The 19428-nt window shown below is 36.4% G+C and overlaps 1 protein-coding gene across 1 annotated transcript in view; it reads right to left on the reverse strand.

The window, feature by feature from the left end:
- The window catches only part of LOC145671755 (alpha-amylase A-like), a 56712-nt gene that overhangs the window by 8050 nt on the left and 29234 nt on the right, over positions 1-19428 (reverse strand). The window contains exon 6 of the mRNA XM_081740961.1: positions 2110-2118. Within this exon, the coding sequence (XP_081597087.1) occupies positions 2110-2118 (9 nt within the window). The remainder of the gene's footprint in view (positions 1-2109; positions 2119-19428) is intronic.

Below are 19428 nucleotides of genomic sequence, written 5' to 3' on the forward strand. Positions count from 1 at the left end.
TTCAACTTGAATGGCGCTTTACTGTCTACTCTCTGCAGCGAGCCAAGCAGCCACGGTGACAGGCCGCCTGGAAATCCTGCACTCGTACCACAGGAATGGGTTACTCGGTGTCTGCAACCGCAATCTCTCGCTGAACGGCAACAATGTTGAACTTCTTGTTGTCATGCTTCGAGGATATAATGATCTTGAGCCAGTCACCAGCGAGGTAAACACTCTCAGTCTTCTTGCGAATCTTCTCCAGGTTTGCGAAGTCTGTATCGCAAGGTAGGCGAAAGTGCCCAGGGATGGGGAACTACCACGTGATACTGGCGAATCTTGCGTTTTCTCCATGACAAAGCCAGTACAGCATTCCAACTACCACACGGTTTTTATTTTGTCCGGCGCAGTTGTCGCTGAGGAGATGAAGGTGGCGTACCGATGCTGGCAGTTTCTCTGTTAGGTAATGGTACAGGAGCGAGCACACCTCATCACTCCCTTTCTTCGCACAGTCCTTCGTGTACATGTACAGGGTTGCTTCCCCTGTAATGCAGTCGTGAATGTTAAACACGTGAAGCCACAACTGACGACTGTAGTACACCTTGTTGACAGTGAGATGCGGTAATGGCATATTTTTTTTTTTTCAAAATCAAATGCCAAAACAGCAGAAGTCGGATCATTCTTCAACGTTTTCTGCAGATCTCTCCTCTATTGGTAAAAAACGTCTGCTTTCCGGATGTCGAGGTCATGCTGCGTTTCAAGACTACATGTGTTGCTACCTTCTGCAGTGGCTAGTTTGATTTTGGCATGAAACGCATCGCAGGTATGGCATGTGTCCATTCTGGGGAATCCAAAGGAAATGTTGAAGGACCTGACGAAGATGCTTCGATAAAACTCTTAGTTTACCGCACTATCTGGATGCTCCTGATTGTACAGAGTGTGCATTTTGGCCATAGTTAGATTCGGTGCCAGATACTTCCTGTGTTTGTTGTCTTTTCTTGAATAATGGGATTCCTTGGCTGGGAATGAGGCGAAGTGACGTTTGACAAGCTGTCGTTCCTGGTCCTTCGTGGGGTGGTGGTCATGGTGGCCTCTCTTGTCGGCTTGTCCCTGAGTCTGCAGCACGTGCTGAATCCGCTTTCTTCCGATCGCGTAGAATGCCATGAAGTACTCCTTGCAAACGTCAATCCTACGCTTGTTGGTGATTTGGTGAGTGCAATGGCGTATTGGTAATTGCAGGTGCGCTCTCCGGATTCGCCTCCTTTTCTTGGGCGACGTCGTTATACTGGCTATGGACGGATCAATCCGAACAGGAAGGCATTCTGGGAACTGTGATCCTTGAATTTGTAGAACTTCTTAAATACTTCTCCCTTCTGGGCGATATTCAGTTTGGCGGAACATCTACAGCGACACTCAATGTTTTTGCTTTTTCGAGCTTCCACGACGACTCCACTTTTTGAGACGTACTCCTTTCCGGCAGCCTTGGCTTGCTTTCTTTTCTCCGATTTCCAGTTCTGCGGGTTCAATTTTCTCTTCTTACTCTTGTTTTCGCTCTCTGCTGCTTGCGGGATATTAGCAGGGTTTATTTTTATTTTAGAAAACGATAAACTTCTTTTAATCACCTGCCTGCCAAAGTGGATGATTCAACATTAAGCACATGCAAGCAACCACAACGTTAATACATAGTAGCAGCACTTTAAAAAAAGATCACTTGGTAGCGTTGCTGCAACTGACTTAATGCGTAGCTACCGGACTTATCACCTTAATGTACTGTAAATGGACTAAGCACCTTAGTGCGTGGACTTGTCACCTTGTTAGACTGACCCAATACTTTCCTCTCCAATAACACAGACACGAAGCGTGTTTTAACTCTGTTGTTTTGCGCATAATATAGAGGACCTCGAGACGTTGACATATATGTATATAACTCAAAACCTCAAAAATTGGACTTAGCGCCTTTTACTTCTGAGCCCTTCAATTATAATGCAGAAATGTCAAATTTAATAGCATATGCACCTACCACCGCACGCTCACACACGCAGACACACACACACACACACACACACACACACATATATATATATATATATATATATATATATATATATATATATATATATATATAAACCAAACCTATGCCACCTCAAGAAATTTCTTGATATGCCCGCTGATATACACAATGTGGGTTGCTAATTTATAATGAAAAAAGTCCTTTCTAGGTCAAAAATAGCTAATTTTATACTATTGTTGCCAAAGAGAAATCAAAATATTCATTTACAATAGATGTTATTTTTAATAGAAATAGATAATAGGAGTGAACGAGAAAATTACATACGCCATTCTGTAAAGAAAATGCTTTCCAAAATTATTTAAATGAATCTTTCACGAGCGTGGATGAGAATTGATTGAAACAATATTTTCCACAAACAAATTATACAGGTGCAAATTACATTTTAGTTGACAAGTGTAACATAACCTTTAAAGTATTTTCCCATCAAAGTAGAAGACATACATAGTTAGGAGATTCCTAATAAATTCTGTTTTTAGTTAGTCATTTTTATAGAGAATTACCAACAGTGTCCCTTCTATTCATCGGGTGAACTATATGCAACCTAGAACATAGCAAACCGTTAACCTTTTGTCACTCGCGCTGTTGGAAAAAAGCAAACAGGTGAGTAAAAACTAATGATTTTTACGAATGGGGTCGCATTAGCGGAGTCACCCTCACTGCTATTCCTCAAGTGGCTCCTTCCCCTCTTTCACCCTAAAGCTCGCTGACGTGCTGCAATTGTAGTAGCTTCCAGTACAGGTTGAGGAAATAGTTTCGTCTGCGTTTGCTTTTTTCAAACGCGCGAGTAGTTCCGTGATAACACTAGCAACCATATATTTTTATGGAGTTTGAAATTTTCCAACGCGCGATCGTTAAAGTGATAATTATTGTTTATGAGTGAAGTTTTGTTTTTCTAAGCAACGTCTCGCTTCTTGAATAGAAGTGAGATAGAGAAGTGGCTTGACAATATTAATGATGAGTCTGATGTTAACTATCGAAAATTAGTGGCTGCTGAAAGTGATGCGGATTGAAGTAATGAAAAAGTGAATGAAGATGATATTGATCATGATAGTGAAGAAGATAAGAACAGTGTAGATGCAGATTCAGATGCAAACGATATGGATGTGAATTACAGTTACAGTGAAAATATTGTTTCATTGGGAAAGACAGGAAAACAAAATGTAAATAGTAACTGGCAGCATCAGCAAAGACAAAGTGTAAAAACATTGTGAAAAAGATGCTAGAACCGAAGTTTACTGCTAAGGGTATCACTGAGTAAACAGTTTTTTTTTTTTTTCGAAATTTATCGATATAGCCGTGATTGATGAAATTGTAAAATGTACTAACAATTATTTGGATAAATTACGAACAAGTTTCGGCGAAGAACGCACTGCAACTGTACAGCAACTTCAAGAGCAAAATTAATGACTTTATTTCGACGTCTTTATTTGATTGCCAAAAGAAAGGAGCACGTGATGATGTACAATCACTGTGGACATGTGACGGAACAGGAATTCTAATCGTAAGAGCAGCAATGAGTTACACGAGCTTTTTACTGCTACTCAGGGCATTAGATTCGATGATTTCGAAAGCCGATCTCAGAGAAAAGATATTGACAAGCTATAGATATACCACATTGACTTGACACCTAGTTTTCTGTTCCAAGCGTTGCTATCGGCTGAAGGAATTCACTCCCTTTCGCCAAGGCTCTCTCGTTTAGCAACAGCTGAACCCTTATTGGCTCAACGCGTGGATGTGTCGATGGTTTGAACTTTAGTTCGCATTTTTGCCACGGATCAAGACATTTTGACAGCACTATAGCAACAATTCCAAATATCCTAAGTATTTACTCAACAATTGCATGCATTACTTCAAATAAGTTTACTAAATATATTGTTTGTATCTCAAAATGTCAATGCTGGAAAAAAGCAAACGCGCGAGTAGTTATGTTACTAAATTTGGCGCGAGTGACAAAAGGTTAAGAGTTGTCTAACTTGAGGGTTTTCTGATTAGGTGCTTAGCTGTATGAGGATGGTGCACAGTGGTCGGAATGGCGAGAAAACGCGGCAAAACTATTTGCGGGCGTATTTGAAGCATGATTTTTGTCAATATGGTATTTTTTGAAGACATATTAGGCTATTGCTGATTGTTATGCCGTAATGTGTGCAATAATCTAACATTTATGGACAGTAATGCGGGTTGCCTATGTAGGCGGCGAAAGAAAGTGGACATTTTAATGAGTATGCTTTCAAAATAGGTTTACAAATATCATCATGGGTCGGTATAAAAAATAATAAATACTTCAGAACTTGTGGTAATGTTATTCTTATTAAAATTGCATAGCAAAGATGTCATTTTAAACAAAATAAACATGTTTTTGGCCAGCAAAAACGCGAACGATGAAGTTAACCAGAAGTCAGTCCGTGTAAGACATTGTTTACAAAAACGAAATTATCTCGCAATACGCATATTTGAAAAAAAAATAGAGAGTTGTCCAATCAAGTACAATGAGAGTCACAAAAACAAAAATTCGATTTTGAAATTAATCACCTTCAAAACAATTTGGTACCCAAACATGAGATTGCTGATGCTATTTAAAAGTTGAAACATTTCGTTTGGAATATTGTTATACTTTTTGGGCATATTGAAATTATCATGTCAGACTATGTCAAAATATGTGTAGGAAATCTAAGTTTGTATCTTTTCTAGACTTTTTCGGTACCGTTTCTAGCGATACCTGCTGAAGTCTGTTTCGAGACTCCTGAACTTCCTCACTTAGTATTCCTATTGGGAGAAGAGCTATGGATATAGTTGACATCTTCACAATACCGTTGATCACACTAACACCCACTAAGATGACGCAAAATAACGAGACTATTGAGTTTCTGTGAGTATTACGCGACTGTCTGGACTCATTGAAGCTCGCTTTGTTTGCCAAGGAGCAGGTAGGAGCAGCTAATTCTAACAAAACTCATTAAGGATCTTCACTACAGCGAAATTAAACTACCGCTAATTTTAAAGTTTTTCTATAATATCTTCAAAACAAATAAAAATATTTGAAAAGCAAAAAACGTAGTCCACTAGACAATATTATTTTGTATGTAATTCCATTATCACAACTCATCTATCAGCTTTCGATTTGCAACTGTCGACAGATTTAGCATTTTTTGTGGGCTCTGTAAATAACGGCACACCAAAAGCAAATAGGTAAGTTGTGGTAATAGTATCACATGCAAAATCGTATTGTCTAGTTCACTATGTTTCTGCTTTCCGAATATTTTTATTTGTTTTGAAGATATTACAGAAAAACTTTAAAATTAGCGGTAGTTTAACTTCGCTGCAGTGAAAACCCTGAATTTGGAAACCACAGAAAATACTAAAATAATAAAGAAACCTTGGACTTGCTAGGAAAATTTTAAAAGTCTGAAAATATGTAGCAAAGCTTTGACTCTGAATAGATTGTTGTAATAATGCTCCCAGTGCGCATATGAAGTGCCTCAGAGGCCTGCTGTTGACCTTAGAGGATTGCTATTGTTCTGATCAACAATATCTATAGTTCACATTTCATAACTATGAACATACTTGCGAGTAACAATTTCGTCATACTGTCCCACACGAAAAGCATTTTTACAAGGACAGCATTTTTACAAAAGAATCATTCACTTTCGACAGATGTCTTTCATGAACACTTACTAAAAAAACTACAGCGTCCATTCCGGTGATGGAATTCATTTTTGAGGTTTTCCAGCTTTCTTGTTATTCGAACAACGGTATGGCTTAAAGATCATGGAGAAAATTCCATTAAAATTCTCCTATGATAGGGAGACCGTGTCAGACAGGAAGTTGGTGGACGTGGGTGGTGAGGTTGGAAAGGTCTTCGCTCTTTAAGCACAGCGATGATATCAGAAATAGGGTCCGGGCCCGAAGTTTCGGGTTGTGTTGCAAACCTTTGCTGTGGCTTAATTTCAATACTTGATTGCTCAAAATGAAAGCATCAATTCAGCTTTTCATATGGTTTTATCTCGCAGAATCAAATATTGAGATTAAGCCACAGCAAAAGTTTGGGACAGAACCCAAAACTTCGGGGCGGCCAGGACTCGATTTCTGACATCACTGTGCTTAAGGGAGCAAGAACTTTTCAATCCCACTACTTGCGTCTTACAACTCCATGTTTAATGGACGAATAGAGAGAATCCGTGCCCGAAAGCCCAAGACTTCATTTCTAGGGCTTCGGGACCAGGGCCCGATTTCTAACGTTATTGCTATGTTTAGGGGACCTGAACCACAACCCGTGCCTAAAAACTCCATGTGGACGAACTCGTGAGACGTGTAGAAGGGACTCGTGTTCAAAATTTCGGGACATCATTACTCTGTTCAGGAGACTTGAACCTTTCTAATGCCAGCATCCGGGTCTACCAACTTCATGTTTAACTACCGTAGGAGAATCGGTTCCATGCTCTTTTTATAGGAGAGCAAATTTCTACCTCACTAATTAAATTTAAAATACCTTCAGTCAGTGGCGAACTTACCATTAGGCACACTAGGCACGTGCATGAGGACGCAGCCATTGAGGAGCGGCAGCCAGAAGAATTTTTTTTTATCGGTAAATTATAGGAACATTTGTACTTATAGTTGTTATAGTATAATGTGACCCTCAATTTAATTTCATTGGGAGAGTTTATTTTTGAAAAAAAAATCATTAATGAAACATTCCGTGCCAGCTTTTAATATAGTAGGTAGGGGGGTTCGGAATTCGATTTCGTATTCCGGAATTCGGAATTCATCTAATTCCGGAATGTTCCTGAATTGGAGAACGTCTAGAAACTGTGTTCCGATTCCGGAATTGGAATTTCCGTTCCGAAAAATTCCGGAATTAGGAACAGCCCTATTGTACTGCCACCTTTTATAGAAACAACAGCCGAGCAATTAATAACTGTACACCGTACTTCGTCCTTTCCTTCTATGCGTTTAAGGTACTTCCACGTATAAGATTTCATTGTGACTTGTTCCCACTTCTGTTTCGTTGACTGTTCAACGAAACCTCCAACTCGTTGTGAAAAATCTATTACTGCTGGAGAGACTACGACAGAGTCTAAACTTCGGGACAGTACCGAGCAATGAAACGAGTTTGCGAATTCGGGTAAGTCCCGAACAACGGAAGAGATGGGATTGAGTACTTCGAAAGTACTATAGTGTACGAGAGCGCGCGTGTCCATATAAAAAGCATTCATTACAGGAACGTTGAAATTGGAAGCAGGTTGGACACCGGTGACTCAGAAGAGTCTCCTGTGTATCACTAAAGCATTCATGTGCCTGTGGTTAGGCGTTGATAGGGGTATAGCTTATGCTAGATGTAAGTTGAGTTGAGTTGATTTTAGTTTAGCGTCCCGTTCAGCAGCGAGGCTATATGAGACGTGGACCTACTGATTAACGTGGAATCCGAACCACATGAGCTAGATGTGAGTATGAGTAGGGGGAGTAATGGGGACGTCAGCAACTAGGCTATACGTCCCCGTTACGATTAACAACGTTGCTCATACGCTAGATGTGGTCCAATCCAACGACGGTCTCCCAATTCCATACTCCTGTGGTGAACACATATGCTCGTAAGCGTCTACAATTCGGGAACGTACCGAGGCCTACCAAAGATTAGAAACAAGTTTACAAGCCAAGCTTTGATTTTGGCGCGACAAATTCGATGCTTTGGGTACTTCATGTAAATTCGCTTTTACGTCTTGTAGGGTATTATTTCAGATTCTTGAATACAAAAGGGTCTTATTTCCAAAAGGACACTGCTTCATAGCGTATGCTATGCTATGGCATACTGAAATGCCACGAAAACTATACGCTAGTGTTTACGTCATGTTACATATACACATGTAGTTTTAGCCAACGAAAGGATCTATTTGTTCACAAAACGGAAACACCTGACTTAGCAAAATAATATTCTGTGCAGTATTGAAGATTATAACAAATCAAAATGCTAAGACATCAACCAACGATCAAGAAAAAAATCTAGCAACAAAGCACGGACGTCGGTGAGTTGGGAATCATTTTCCTCTTTAGATTACTGACAAATAATGGCAACTTCCCTCCCAGTAAGCAGGGGTGTGGGGCCACCAGAAATAGTGGTCAGATTTTTTTTTTCAAATATTTCAGACTATCCCATCTCTTTAATTACTGAAAATCGTATTTTCTTTTAAATGATTCTCTGCCCTCCTTCAGGTACTTATACTTAACAATGGCCATACATCAAAGGATATGCAGTTCAATTTCTTGTTAGGATTCCCTTGTATAAATGGAAAAGGTAATGTCGGTATTCATTTGAAAAAAAATATACGAAATCGTTTACTTTAAAAAAATGTACTTTTTGAAAGATTAAACAAACTAAAGGGAAGAACTAGATCGAATTTCTAGGTTCCAATTTCTGCACCAAAATCACGGGATTTACACTGCATCACTTATGATTGAGACTCTAAGGATAACCAGACAAAGTTCCAAATCTTATGCGCAATCGTTCACAGTGAACGGATCTAGAGAATGAAACAAATCAGTTGCCGTGGACCAAAAGCTCCTTCCTTCAGCACAGCAGAATCAATATCCAGTTTTAAAGCTAAGCTTTGCGCACACCTCTCAGTTCGAGGTAACAGCAAAAATTACGTTTTCAATAAGAAGTTCCGAAATGTTCCGAAATTCCAAAATGTTCCGGAATTCCGGAACGTCTTGAAACTGTGTTCCGATTCAGGAATTGGTATTTCCGTTCCGAAAAATTCTGGAATTCCGGAATTAGAAACAGCCCTAATAGTAGGCTATAGCATAGCCTTCTTTATAATTCCTAGCCATAAAGTGAACAAGGAAACGTTGCATTTTGTGACGTAGATAGTCCGATGGTCTTACTACCAAGTAGAATAGTTGTAGTCTGTAGATTGCACAATAAAGTTGTAATATTTATAAGTCTTACTGCACAATTTTCGATGTTTTGTGATTATTTTACGATTTTATTTCTTTGAAACATGTATTTTTGGAAAATAATAGGAGCCTGAAGTGTAGGAAAATTAAAATAAATTAATGGCGTTTAAAAATAAATTACACGTAAACGTTTAATGTAAGAATATATTTTCAGCTTAACAGTTTTGTTTTGGTAGTAAAACTTGTAAACAATACTATGTGTTACACATACAAATAATATTAATGATAGTTTTTACACTATTTTTATCATTATAAACTATTATGTCAACAAGTAAAAATATGAGTGTACGTGAATTTCTCCCGTTTATGTGTGTTTTGTTTACTATTCAAGTGCAGTAAATAGAGATACAAAAAAGCCGGCTTTTTTGAATCGATGGTTTTTTCACATAAAAAGCCGGCTTTTTTGGAAAAAAACAAGAATTTTGGAAATTTTGGCTTTTTTCATTTTCATGATTTTTCTATCCAAATAGCTTTCTTATAGTATATTCTATAGTTAGATAAGATTTCCACGACCTGAATGCCATATTTAGCTCTGTAATTCACCACCAAGATGGATGGAGCACATATTTTACGAATTAAAGCTAACATGAAGAATGTAGTATTTGAGGACAATTTTACAGGTTATTTAACTTTATTTTAACTTTTGAGTTATCGACATTTTTTTCCTTCTCTAGATCATTTTAGTTTGTCATACGTGTTTCATTTCTAAGAGCTTAGTACTCCAGCTTCTAGCACGAAAGTTAAACTTACGTTTTTCTATATATCCGTCAAAGCATACGTTTTTCAATATGTCCGTCAAACCGTATTTCCACATTTCTGTTATACTGTAGTTGTGCAATGATTTAGCAATAATTTTCCAGATACAACCTTGAATACCAATTTATACAAATAATCAATAGCGGATTTAGAAAAGTACTTTGGGAGGGGTTTCTCTGATTGTTTCGTTTTCTAAAAAGTCCTAATTTTATTTGGGAGGTGCTTGAAGTTTATGAGTACAGGCATAACTAATATTTCGTTTCGTTTATATGTTTAGCAATAATCTTCCGGATACAACCTTGAAGATCATTTTATACTGAGAATCAGTGGCGAATTTAAAAAAGTGTTTTGGGAGGGGTTTTCTTACTACTAATGTTTAGTTTTTCTAAATATTCGTAATTTTTATTTGACGGGAGCTTAAAGTTTATGAGTAAAGGCATAACTAATAGATATTTCGTTCGTTTTAGACATTCCACAACTTTGGAGAACAGGCTTCAGTCCGAAAGACCGATCCTCTAACCTTCGCAAAACCGTCACTGCTGGTAATTAGTAATAATAACGATTTAAAAACAATAAGAAAGGAAGTCGGCCAACTCCTACACTCCTAGTCGGCCAGTACACGCACTATTTCTACATTCTCAGATGGAATGAAGGAAGGCTTTGTCAGAATGGTCGAATGCTGGGTTGAATCCCGGACTTCCCGATAGAAGCGCAAAAGGCAACCACTCAGTCACGTTTGTTGTGCAGTTGTATTTAGCTTAACTTAAATATATTCCGTAGTCTTTTTTTTTTTTTTTTTTGTTCCGTAATGATATGTTGAATCCCTCTTGTTAAAAATTCAGAAAACTTGAGGACTGGGTAAACCGTGATGGTGGTCAAGGGCGCCCATGTTGTGGTTTCCAAGGAGGGGAAGTATAAGCGACGTTTCAAAAATAGTTTCAAATTTTGCTGTAACTAATGTAAAAATCCTATGGGATTTTCAATATTCTGAAGTACATTTTCCTCTGGGGGGGGGGGGCAAGCGCCCCCTTAACCCCACTGATGGGCGCCCTTGATGGTGGTTATAAAAAACTTGACTGTAGAATTTCAAGAATATACAGAACCATGTGCAGCCTTTAATTGTATCATACAAATCTAAGTATTTCTCTTATGTTTTATTTTAATTTTATTTTGTTTCAAACAGAGGGTATGGAATATTTTGAAGTAAAAATACTACATACAATTTTGCTAGTTATTTGTGAATTTTTTAAAAGAAGTTTTTACTCTTAGGGTTGGCTCGTTTACACCAGCTGTTTTTTTTTTTAAATAACTGGTTTAAACTAAAAAAAATTAAAAGAACAAAAATGCGAATCGTGTGAACTTCATAGTGACGTTTCACATGTCAAACCATCTGCATTAGTCTTATTTCCTTTTCACCTTTTAATCAAGGTGTCCCATGTTCAATTCTCGGTCGAACCACAACCCTTCTTTCATGTGTAAACCAAGTACTCTTTCGGATGTCACTTTAAGCGAAAGTCTTCTCCTTGATAATCTCGGTATTACGTAAGGATGTTAAGCCTAAACATACAAAACGAAACCAAATTATATATTTCTGCGTGCCTGTTGTTTTATAAAGGAGCGAAGGTTGCTTAAATATATTGATTAAAATTGGTAAAATTTATCGATTGCCTACTTAGCTTCCAACATTAGCTTGGATTGGACTTTCAATGATACCTACATACTAAATTTGTAATTTAATACCTCAGTTTTAGAAAAATAAACACACTGCTGAACAAGACTGCACTTATTTAATATAAAAACACATTTACACCTGACGTTTCGATCTTCTATCCAAGATCCTCATCAGACGTGAGTGTACGTCTGATGAGGATCTTGGATAGAAGATCGAAACGTCAGGTGTAAATGTGTTTTTATATTAAATAAGTGCAGTCTTGTTCAGCAGTGTATTTATTTTTCTGATTTTATTCGCAAGACGTTGACTATGATTGTGTGTCACTCAGTTTTAGCGTATTGATTATAATACGTTGACCTTTAAATTTTACATGCAAATTAAATTTTACAGGATTTTCCCGTTATTGTTTTACATTTAAAAGAATGACGGGATTTTCCCGATGGCTAGGGCGGGAGTTTCTCAATTTAAGAAATTTACTGACCGGACTTCTTTAAGCTTATGGGACCTCTTCCAGCATAACCCCGTTGTTGAATAATAACACCAAGGCGAAACAAACTTATTTCTGTGAACATGTAATACAAATATATAAAGCAAAATATCTAAATCAAAAAACCTGGTTTAAACCCCAAAAAAGCCTGGTTTAAACTGCCTCCCCAAAACGGGTTTTTGGCATTATCAGAAACAACCATGGTTCTTGCCAACTCTGCTTACTTTTGTATATAGGAGGTTAAAATGTGTTTATTATATACATTGGTTAATCCTTTGGAATTCATAATGTAAAAATGTTGAAGTAAAATTGTTTAAAATATCTTTTCGAAATTCATGGTTTACTTTCGAGGTTTTATATTATTATCGGCATCAACCACTAATTAAATGACTTTCTGTGTTATAGAGAAGCGAAACAAAGTCTGCTTTATCGATTTAAAGCAGAATTTTGAAAAAAGCCCAAAATTTCCCCAGCAAAAAAGCAAAGCAGAAAAAACCGAGTTTTTTTCCAAAATAGCCGGTTTTTTTCCGAGCCCTTGCATCTCTAGCAGTAAACAAAACTTACAAATCTTCTGAGCTATATTATTTTCCATTACCTTCACTCGCAAATGTGAAACTGAAGGTATGAATATTTTTTTATAATATATTACGTTAAAATATAGTACATAATATAGACTAAGCAAATTTTAGTCGAATTTTGCCAAGAAAGGTATTGCGTCCAGCGATTAATTGATCCATATTCAATCTCACCTAAATGGCAAAATATCTTTTCATCTCAAAACGTATTAATAAAAATTCAAAACAATGTATTTCACTATGCCTTTCTTGGACAAATGCATGCACTGGCCTCTCTGGCATGTAAAATGTGGGGGGGACATCGAAGAAGTGATTAAAATGGTGCTATCTAGCCCAACCTATTTATTATCTTCGATTCCATTTGTTACCTTTCTGCTTACCTTCACGGATCCCCTAAGGTATATCAAGAACTCTGATATTTCTATAATCGTTCCACAGCCTGAATAATATATTCCAAATAAATATTATTATTATTATTATTATTATTATTATTATTATTATTATTATTATTATTATTATTATTATTATTATTATTATTATTATTATTTATTTGTTATTCTGTCGTAGTAAATAAATTAAATTAGAATGAAATATTGAATATTTTGTACTTCAAAATATTGGGGGAACGCGACCCCCTCGTCCCCCCGCCAGAGACGCCTATGAATGCATGAATAAAAGCGTGCCAATGACGGAATATTAAATATCGCCTATTACGTTAAGACGTTTCCTATATTCAGGGGCCGCGGTGGCTCAGTGGTAGAGCGTTCACCTCTGGTGCTTGGGGTCCCGGGTTCGATCTCAGTGAACTTTGTGGCGGACAAACACCGTGTGCGTGGGTTTTCTCGGGGTTCTCCCGTTTCCTTCCACTTTCTTCATTACACCATTTCATTCATCACTCATCATGGCCGTCTCCTTTAGCCTAACCGGCATAATCGTGGGACGTAAAACTCAAAGATTTCATTTCATTTTATTTACGTTTCCTATATTCGTGATACACAAAGGGGCGGACGGCCGAATTGTGCCTAGAAGCGACACCGTAGGTAAGTCCGCCACTGCTTTCAGTTTACATATATATGCAGGCGCGGATACAAGGGGAGGGCTATAAGGGCTATAGCCCTCCCTTGACGCTCAGATATACACTGGATAAAATGGACTTCAATCCTGCTTTACACTGGATAAAGCGACAAACTATGGTTTAGCCCCTCCCTTGATCATATCCTAGATCCGCCACTGTATATATGTGTATGTCATGTTTTGTCATCCTCGTGTAGATAAGTACTCAATAGCCCTATCCTGCTTCCTTTAGAATATGCATTATAAAAATCCTGAACAGCCTAGGGATCTTTCTTATAGTTATCTAAAGTATAACAATCCAATGGTATACACAGGGGTGCCCACAAGGGGGGGGCTATGACGCAAACTGCGTCATTGAAATATTTGGGGGGGTTAAATCTATATAAATATGTTTGATGAGGGGGGGTAAAATTAATCGAAAAGAAGATTTTTTTCATGGAAGAACACCTACGGATAGACAATTGGGGGGGGTGCGTCATAGACATAAGGGGGGTGGGCACCACTGGTGTACATTTGTACAAAAGACAAAGAAATATTCAGCTTTATAGTCTACATTGAGAGAACCATAATATTACAAAACGCTGGTACACAGTAAACAAGAATCACATACTAGAAGTTTCAATTTTGTCCGGCAGATGTCCGGTTGAAATACGATTGCTGCCACCTAACGGTGGTATTCTACTATCTTTGTATATTAATACTTGCTGCCACTTAACTTCTACTATCTTTCCAAAACAGCAGAATTCAAAAATTCACTTTCGTTTGAGAGTAAACGTGTGAGGTAACGGAATGATGTAGGTCGCCGTTATACGTTAGGATGTTAACGGATTGCCACCATTAACGAATTCGACCGAGATAATCGCTTTACCACTCTGTTACCAAAAAAAAAATCGAAACATTCGCTTTAGTTCAGGTTTATCACGAGGAGTAACGGGCGTTTAGATGTAGTAATATGACAATAGTAGTATGGGCCTGACTTGATCGAAGTTTGGACTTTGACCCCGACATCTGTGACGTCATAGGTCAAAGGTCAATGACTTTGGCCCGGGATCAATAACCTAGGGGTACTTAGGACCACCCGCTCTAAATTTTGGCAGGGGTACCTTGGCCCACCCCCTAAATTTTGGCAGGGGTACATAGGACCACCCCCTTAAAACTTGGAAATTGCCAAATCTAAAAATTGGGTGTGGTAGCCTAGGACCAGGGTATGTACCTCTATTAGTATTGGGGGTCCACCTCGTTCCCTTTCATGGGTAAAAAAATTGCCAAAAAGTTAAATTTCGGGGTTTTTTGACCTAATTTATCCCCTTTGATGAGATGTTACTACCTTATATAGTTATATGGGCGTATACAGGGGTCCATTCCCTTTCATAAGATATGGGTTTATCGGTGCACCTCTTTAAAAATTTGGGAGGTGTACATTGACCCACGTCTTAAATTTTGGAAATTGCCCAATTTAAGCTTTTGGTATTTTAGTATGGTACTCTAATATAGATCACTATACATTTGGGTGGTCTACATAGTTCCTATTTAGGGAACAAAATTGCCAAATTTTAGTACAACTTGTTTCTTTTTTGGCCCAATTTATCCCCTTTGATGAGGTTTAATTACCTTATATGGTTATACGGGCGTATACACGGGTTCATTTCATATCATAAGACATGGGTATATTGATGTACTCTTTAAATTTTTGGGTGGGGTACCTTGGCCAACCCCTTAAATTTTTGAAATTCTCCAATTTAAGCATTTTGTATTATAGTACAGGACCTCAATATGTATCATGATAAATTCGGATGGTCCACCTCGTTTCGTTTCATGGGTAAAAAATTGCCAAAATACAAACGTAAGCAATAAGTTGTACAACGTGTTCGGTTTTGACCTAAGTTATCCCCCTTTGATGAGGTTTAATTACCTTATATGGTTATATGTTCATGTATAGGGATTAATTAGCTATCATAAGACATGGGTACATTGACGCACCCCTTTAAAAATTTAGGAGGTGTACCTTGGGTTACTCCCTCAATTTTAGAAATTGTTCAATATAAACATTCGGTATCATAGTACAGGACCTCAATATGTACCACTATAAATTTGGACGGTTTACCTCGTTCTCTTTCATGGGTAAAGAACTACCAAAAATTAAATTTCGGAGGTTATTGACCCCTTTGATGACGTTTATTACCTTATGTGATTGTGTGGGCATGTACATGGATCTATTTTATTTCTTGAGATATAGGTACATCGATGCACCACTTTACATTTTTGGTAGAGGTACATTGGCACACCCTTAAATTTTGGAAATTATCCAATTTAAACTTTGATATAATAATATAGGACTTTAATATGTATTGCTACTTATAAACTTCGGTGATCCATCTTGTTCCCTTTTAGGGTTAGAAAATTGATAAAAATTAGTACGACCATGTGTTCGGTTATTGAGCCCATTTGATAAAATCTTAAATACCTTATATGATTATATGGACGTGTACAGAGGTCTATTTTCTTTCTTAAGATATAGGTATATTGAAAATTTAGGAGGGGTACATTGACTCACCCCTTAAAATTTGGAAAATGACAAATTCGGTATACTAGTATAGTGCCTTAATAAATATATACCATTATAAATCTCGTTCCCTTCCATGGGTAAAATATTGTCAAAAATGTAAATGAACCCTTTGATAAGGATGGATGTGTACAGGAGTCATTTCCTTTATATTTTTATGTTCCCTATCAAATTTTGTTGGGGTACATAGAACCATTCCTTAAATTTGGGAATTATCAAATAAAATTCGGTAAACGTTTTCTAGGACCCTTTGAAAAATGTTGGTGTCTCTCTTATGGCCAAATATTCAAATTCGAAGGTGATTGACCTATTTTATCTTCTTTGATACGGCTTTATCATTGAATGAGTCAGGATTTATTACCTTTTTCATACGACACAGGTGTATTTGTGTACCAATCTTAAATTTTGGGAGGGGTACATTTCTTATTGTTAAATCAATAATTGGCAGTTGTTCTTAGAATTGGGTAGTATCTCATTCTTTGGGTAAATCATTGTCAAATCTTAGTATGATCACGTGATCAGTTATTGACCTATGGTGGGATTAGGAGTCCAGAACATTGGTACATTGAAACTTTGTAGGATAATTTGAGAATTGTCAAAATGAAATTACGTCATTAATTTTGATTATTCCCACCAATGGACCAAATACAAACGTAAGCAATATGATGTACCATGTGATTGACCTTGATGAGGTAGTGTACAGGGATTCATTTCCTTTGTTGTGGTACTTCTTAAGTTTGAGTACACACTTCGGGAATTGTGATAAACAGATTCTTAACATAAGGCGCGAAATTTGAAACAATACTTTAAACTTTAGTCACAGTTCATAGTCTAAGATCATTGGTGATAGTTGATTTGCCCTTGAGCTTTAGAAATCTGATAGCTAACCTTATTGAATCTTATGACTCATAGTGTAAAGACAATACATGCTACAAGACTTTCAAATTTAATCACAAGTTGATGTAATCTGACACTGGCAAAGTTATTGTTGATGCAATTTGATTGGATGATCGCTATCTTTCGTGCAATCTGATTGGTTGATCACTATCTTTTACACAATCTGATTGGTTGATGATTTTCAATTCTTTGCTGCATTTAGGTTTAAGTTTTGTTTAACATTTATCGATTACTGTTTAAAAATCTTGGTTTGAATATTTTCGTTCAACATTTTGCACTCACTGATGAATATGACCAAAACCGTTCATTTGTTAATCGAATAGTTAAAAACCGGATAAAGTTTGACGGGTAACCGTGAAACATAAAATTATTTGTTTGACATTTTTTCGTTTCAAAATTTTGTTTGATTTTTTTTGTTTGAAAATTTTGTTTAGAATTTTTTGTTTCAAACTTTTTCTGTTCAAAATTTTGTTTGAAAAATTTTTGTTTGAAATTTTTTCGTTTCCAAATTTTGTTTAAAAATTTTTGTTCGAATTTTTTGTTTAAAATTTTTTGTTTGAAATTTTTGTTTGTAAACTTTTTGTTTGGAAAATTTTGGTTTCAAATTTTTGTTTGTGAACTCATTGATAAAGAACCGGAACTGTTTAGAAGTAAAACACCTGGCAACACTGTTTATCATGATGCAATAGTACACGTCAGAACATGGTAATGCAACGTCATCAGTTTTACATCATCGTTCGAGGTAGTATTCTTCATAACGTCTTCATGGCTACTTGTCTGGAGTTTCTAAACTCTCGTGATGTGATGAATTCATTTACCGATTTACAATAGAATATACCTTATAGAATCTTAGCCAGCCAAATGATCCCTACAAAGTTGGGATTAAGAATCGTAGTGAAGCTTGAAAATGAAAAGGATATTATATTACCAGCAAGATATTTACCCATGAAAGCTTGAAAACAAGAAGAACTATTACGCTTTTTAAACACTGGATCTGTATCTTTATGCTATAAAAGACTTGTTGGATGGAGTCATCAATTTGAATTTAGTTCACAGCCTGATCTGTGAATTTGGTTTCGTCAGTAATATTGATGAAATCATGAATTCAAACGTCAGCACATTCCTTTCCGTTGACATTAGCCGTAGCTGTATGAAATCGTCAAATACCGTGTCAGGCAGGAAAGATGTGTACTTCTAACGATAAAGAATTTCTCTTCGCAAGCTATTATCCAATAAACAAAACATGTCATGGTTTGTATCTGTTTGTTTGTGTCTGTTTGTACAACATTTGACTCTGTGGTTCAATTGGGCAAAGCAGAACAATTTGGTGTACAACTGAACTTCAAGAATGGCAAATATCATGTTCACGAATCGACCAAATGAATGATTATTTTCATGATGAGCTAAATGTGACCATAGTCAAATCATTAGGCTCAAATCATGAAGTTGTGCTGCATACAGTCCTCGAGAAAAAGATGGTGTTGTTATGTAAAAAGAGTACATTGCATGAAGCCCGAAATATGGTGTATCTAACGCAAACGGAATGGAAAAACTTCATCAATGTATTTCAGTGTGTTAAACATTCAGTGGAAGTGTGCAACAAAACAAGTATATTCCTAAAAAAGTACTGTTTTGAGAAAAGTGTCATGCATATTGTACAACATGTATCTAGATGTTGTGATGGTTGTCAACATCGTTCGTGGGTGCATACCTGCATTGATAAACAGTTTATTTGTGATTAAATGGACATTGAGTTTCCACCAATTGACATTGCAATAGACTTTAAAAGACTTCAGTTGGAATTACAATTATACGCTAAAGACAAACTCTTGCAAGAAGTTAAAATACATTGTATCGACAATATCCAGATCCTTTATCTGGTATGGATGTATGTGCAGTGCAATAAAATGACCCATTCCAATGATTTGTCTTTTTCATTTCAAGTACAACCCCATGTTCTGACGTGTACTATTGCATCATGAAAAACAGTATTGCCAGATGTTTTTGTTCTAAACAGTTCCGGTTCTTTGTCAATGAGTGCACAAACTTAAAAATTTGAAACCAAAATTTTCCCCAAAAAATTTCAAACAAAAAGTTTACAAACAAACATTTCAAACAAAAAACTTTCAAACAAAAATTTTGAAACCAAAATTTTGAAACAAAAAATTTGTTTTGTAACGAAAAAAAATTTAAACAAAAAATATTTCACAAATTTCAAACGAAAAAATAAACAAAATTTTGAAAAAAAATTAAAAATTTCGAAAAAAATTACAAACAAAAATTTTTAAACAAATTTTGAAAAAAAATTAAAAATTTTGAAAAAATGTACAAACAAAAATTTTGAACAAAATATTTTGAAAAAAATTACAAAAAAATTTCAAACAAAAAATTTTCACAAAATTTTTAAAA

The sequence above is a fragment of the Thermobia domestica genome, chromosome 15 (assembly GCF_964235325.1).
Source record: "Thermobia domestica chromosome 15, izTheDome1.hap1.1, whole genome shotgun sequence".
Classification (NCBI taxonomy): Eukaryota; Metazoa; Arthropoda; class Insecta; order Zygentoma; family Lepismatidae; genus Thermobia; species Thermobia domestica.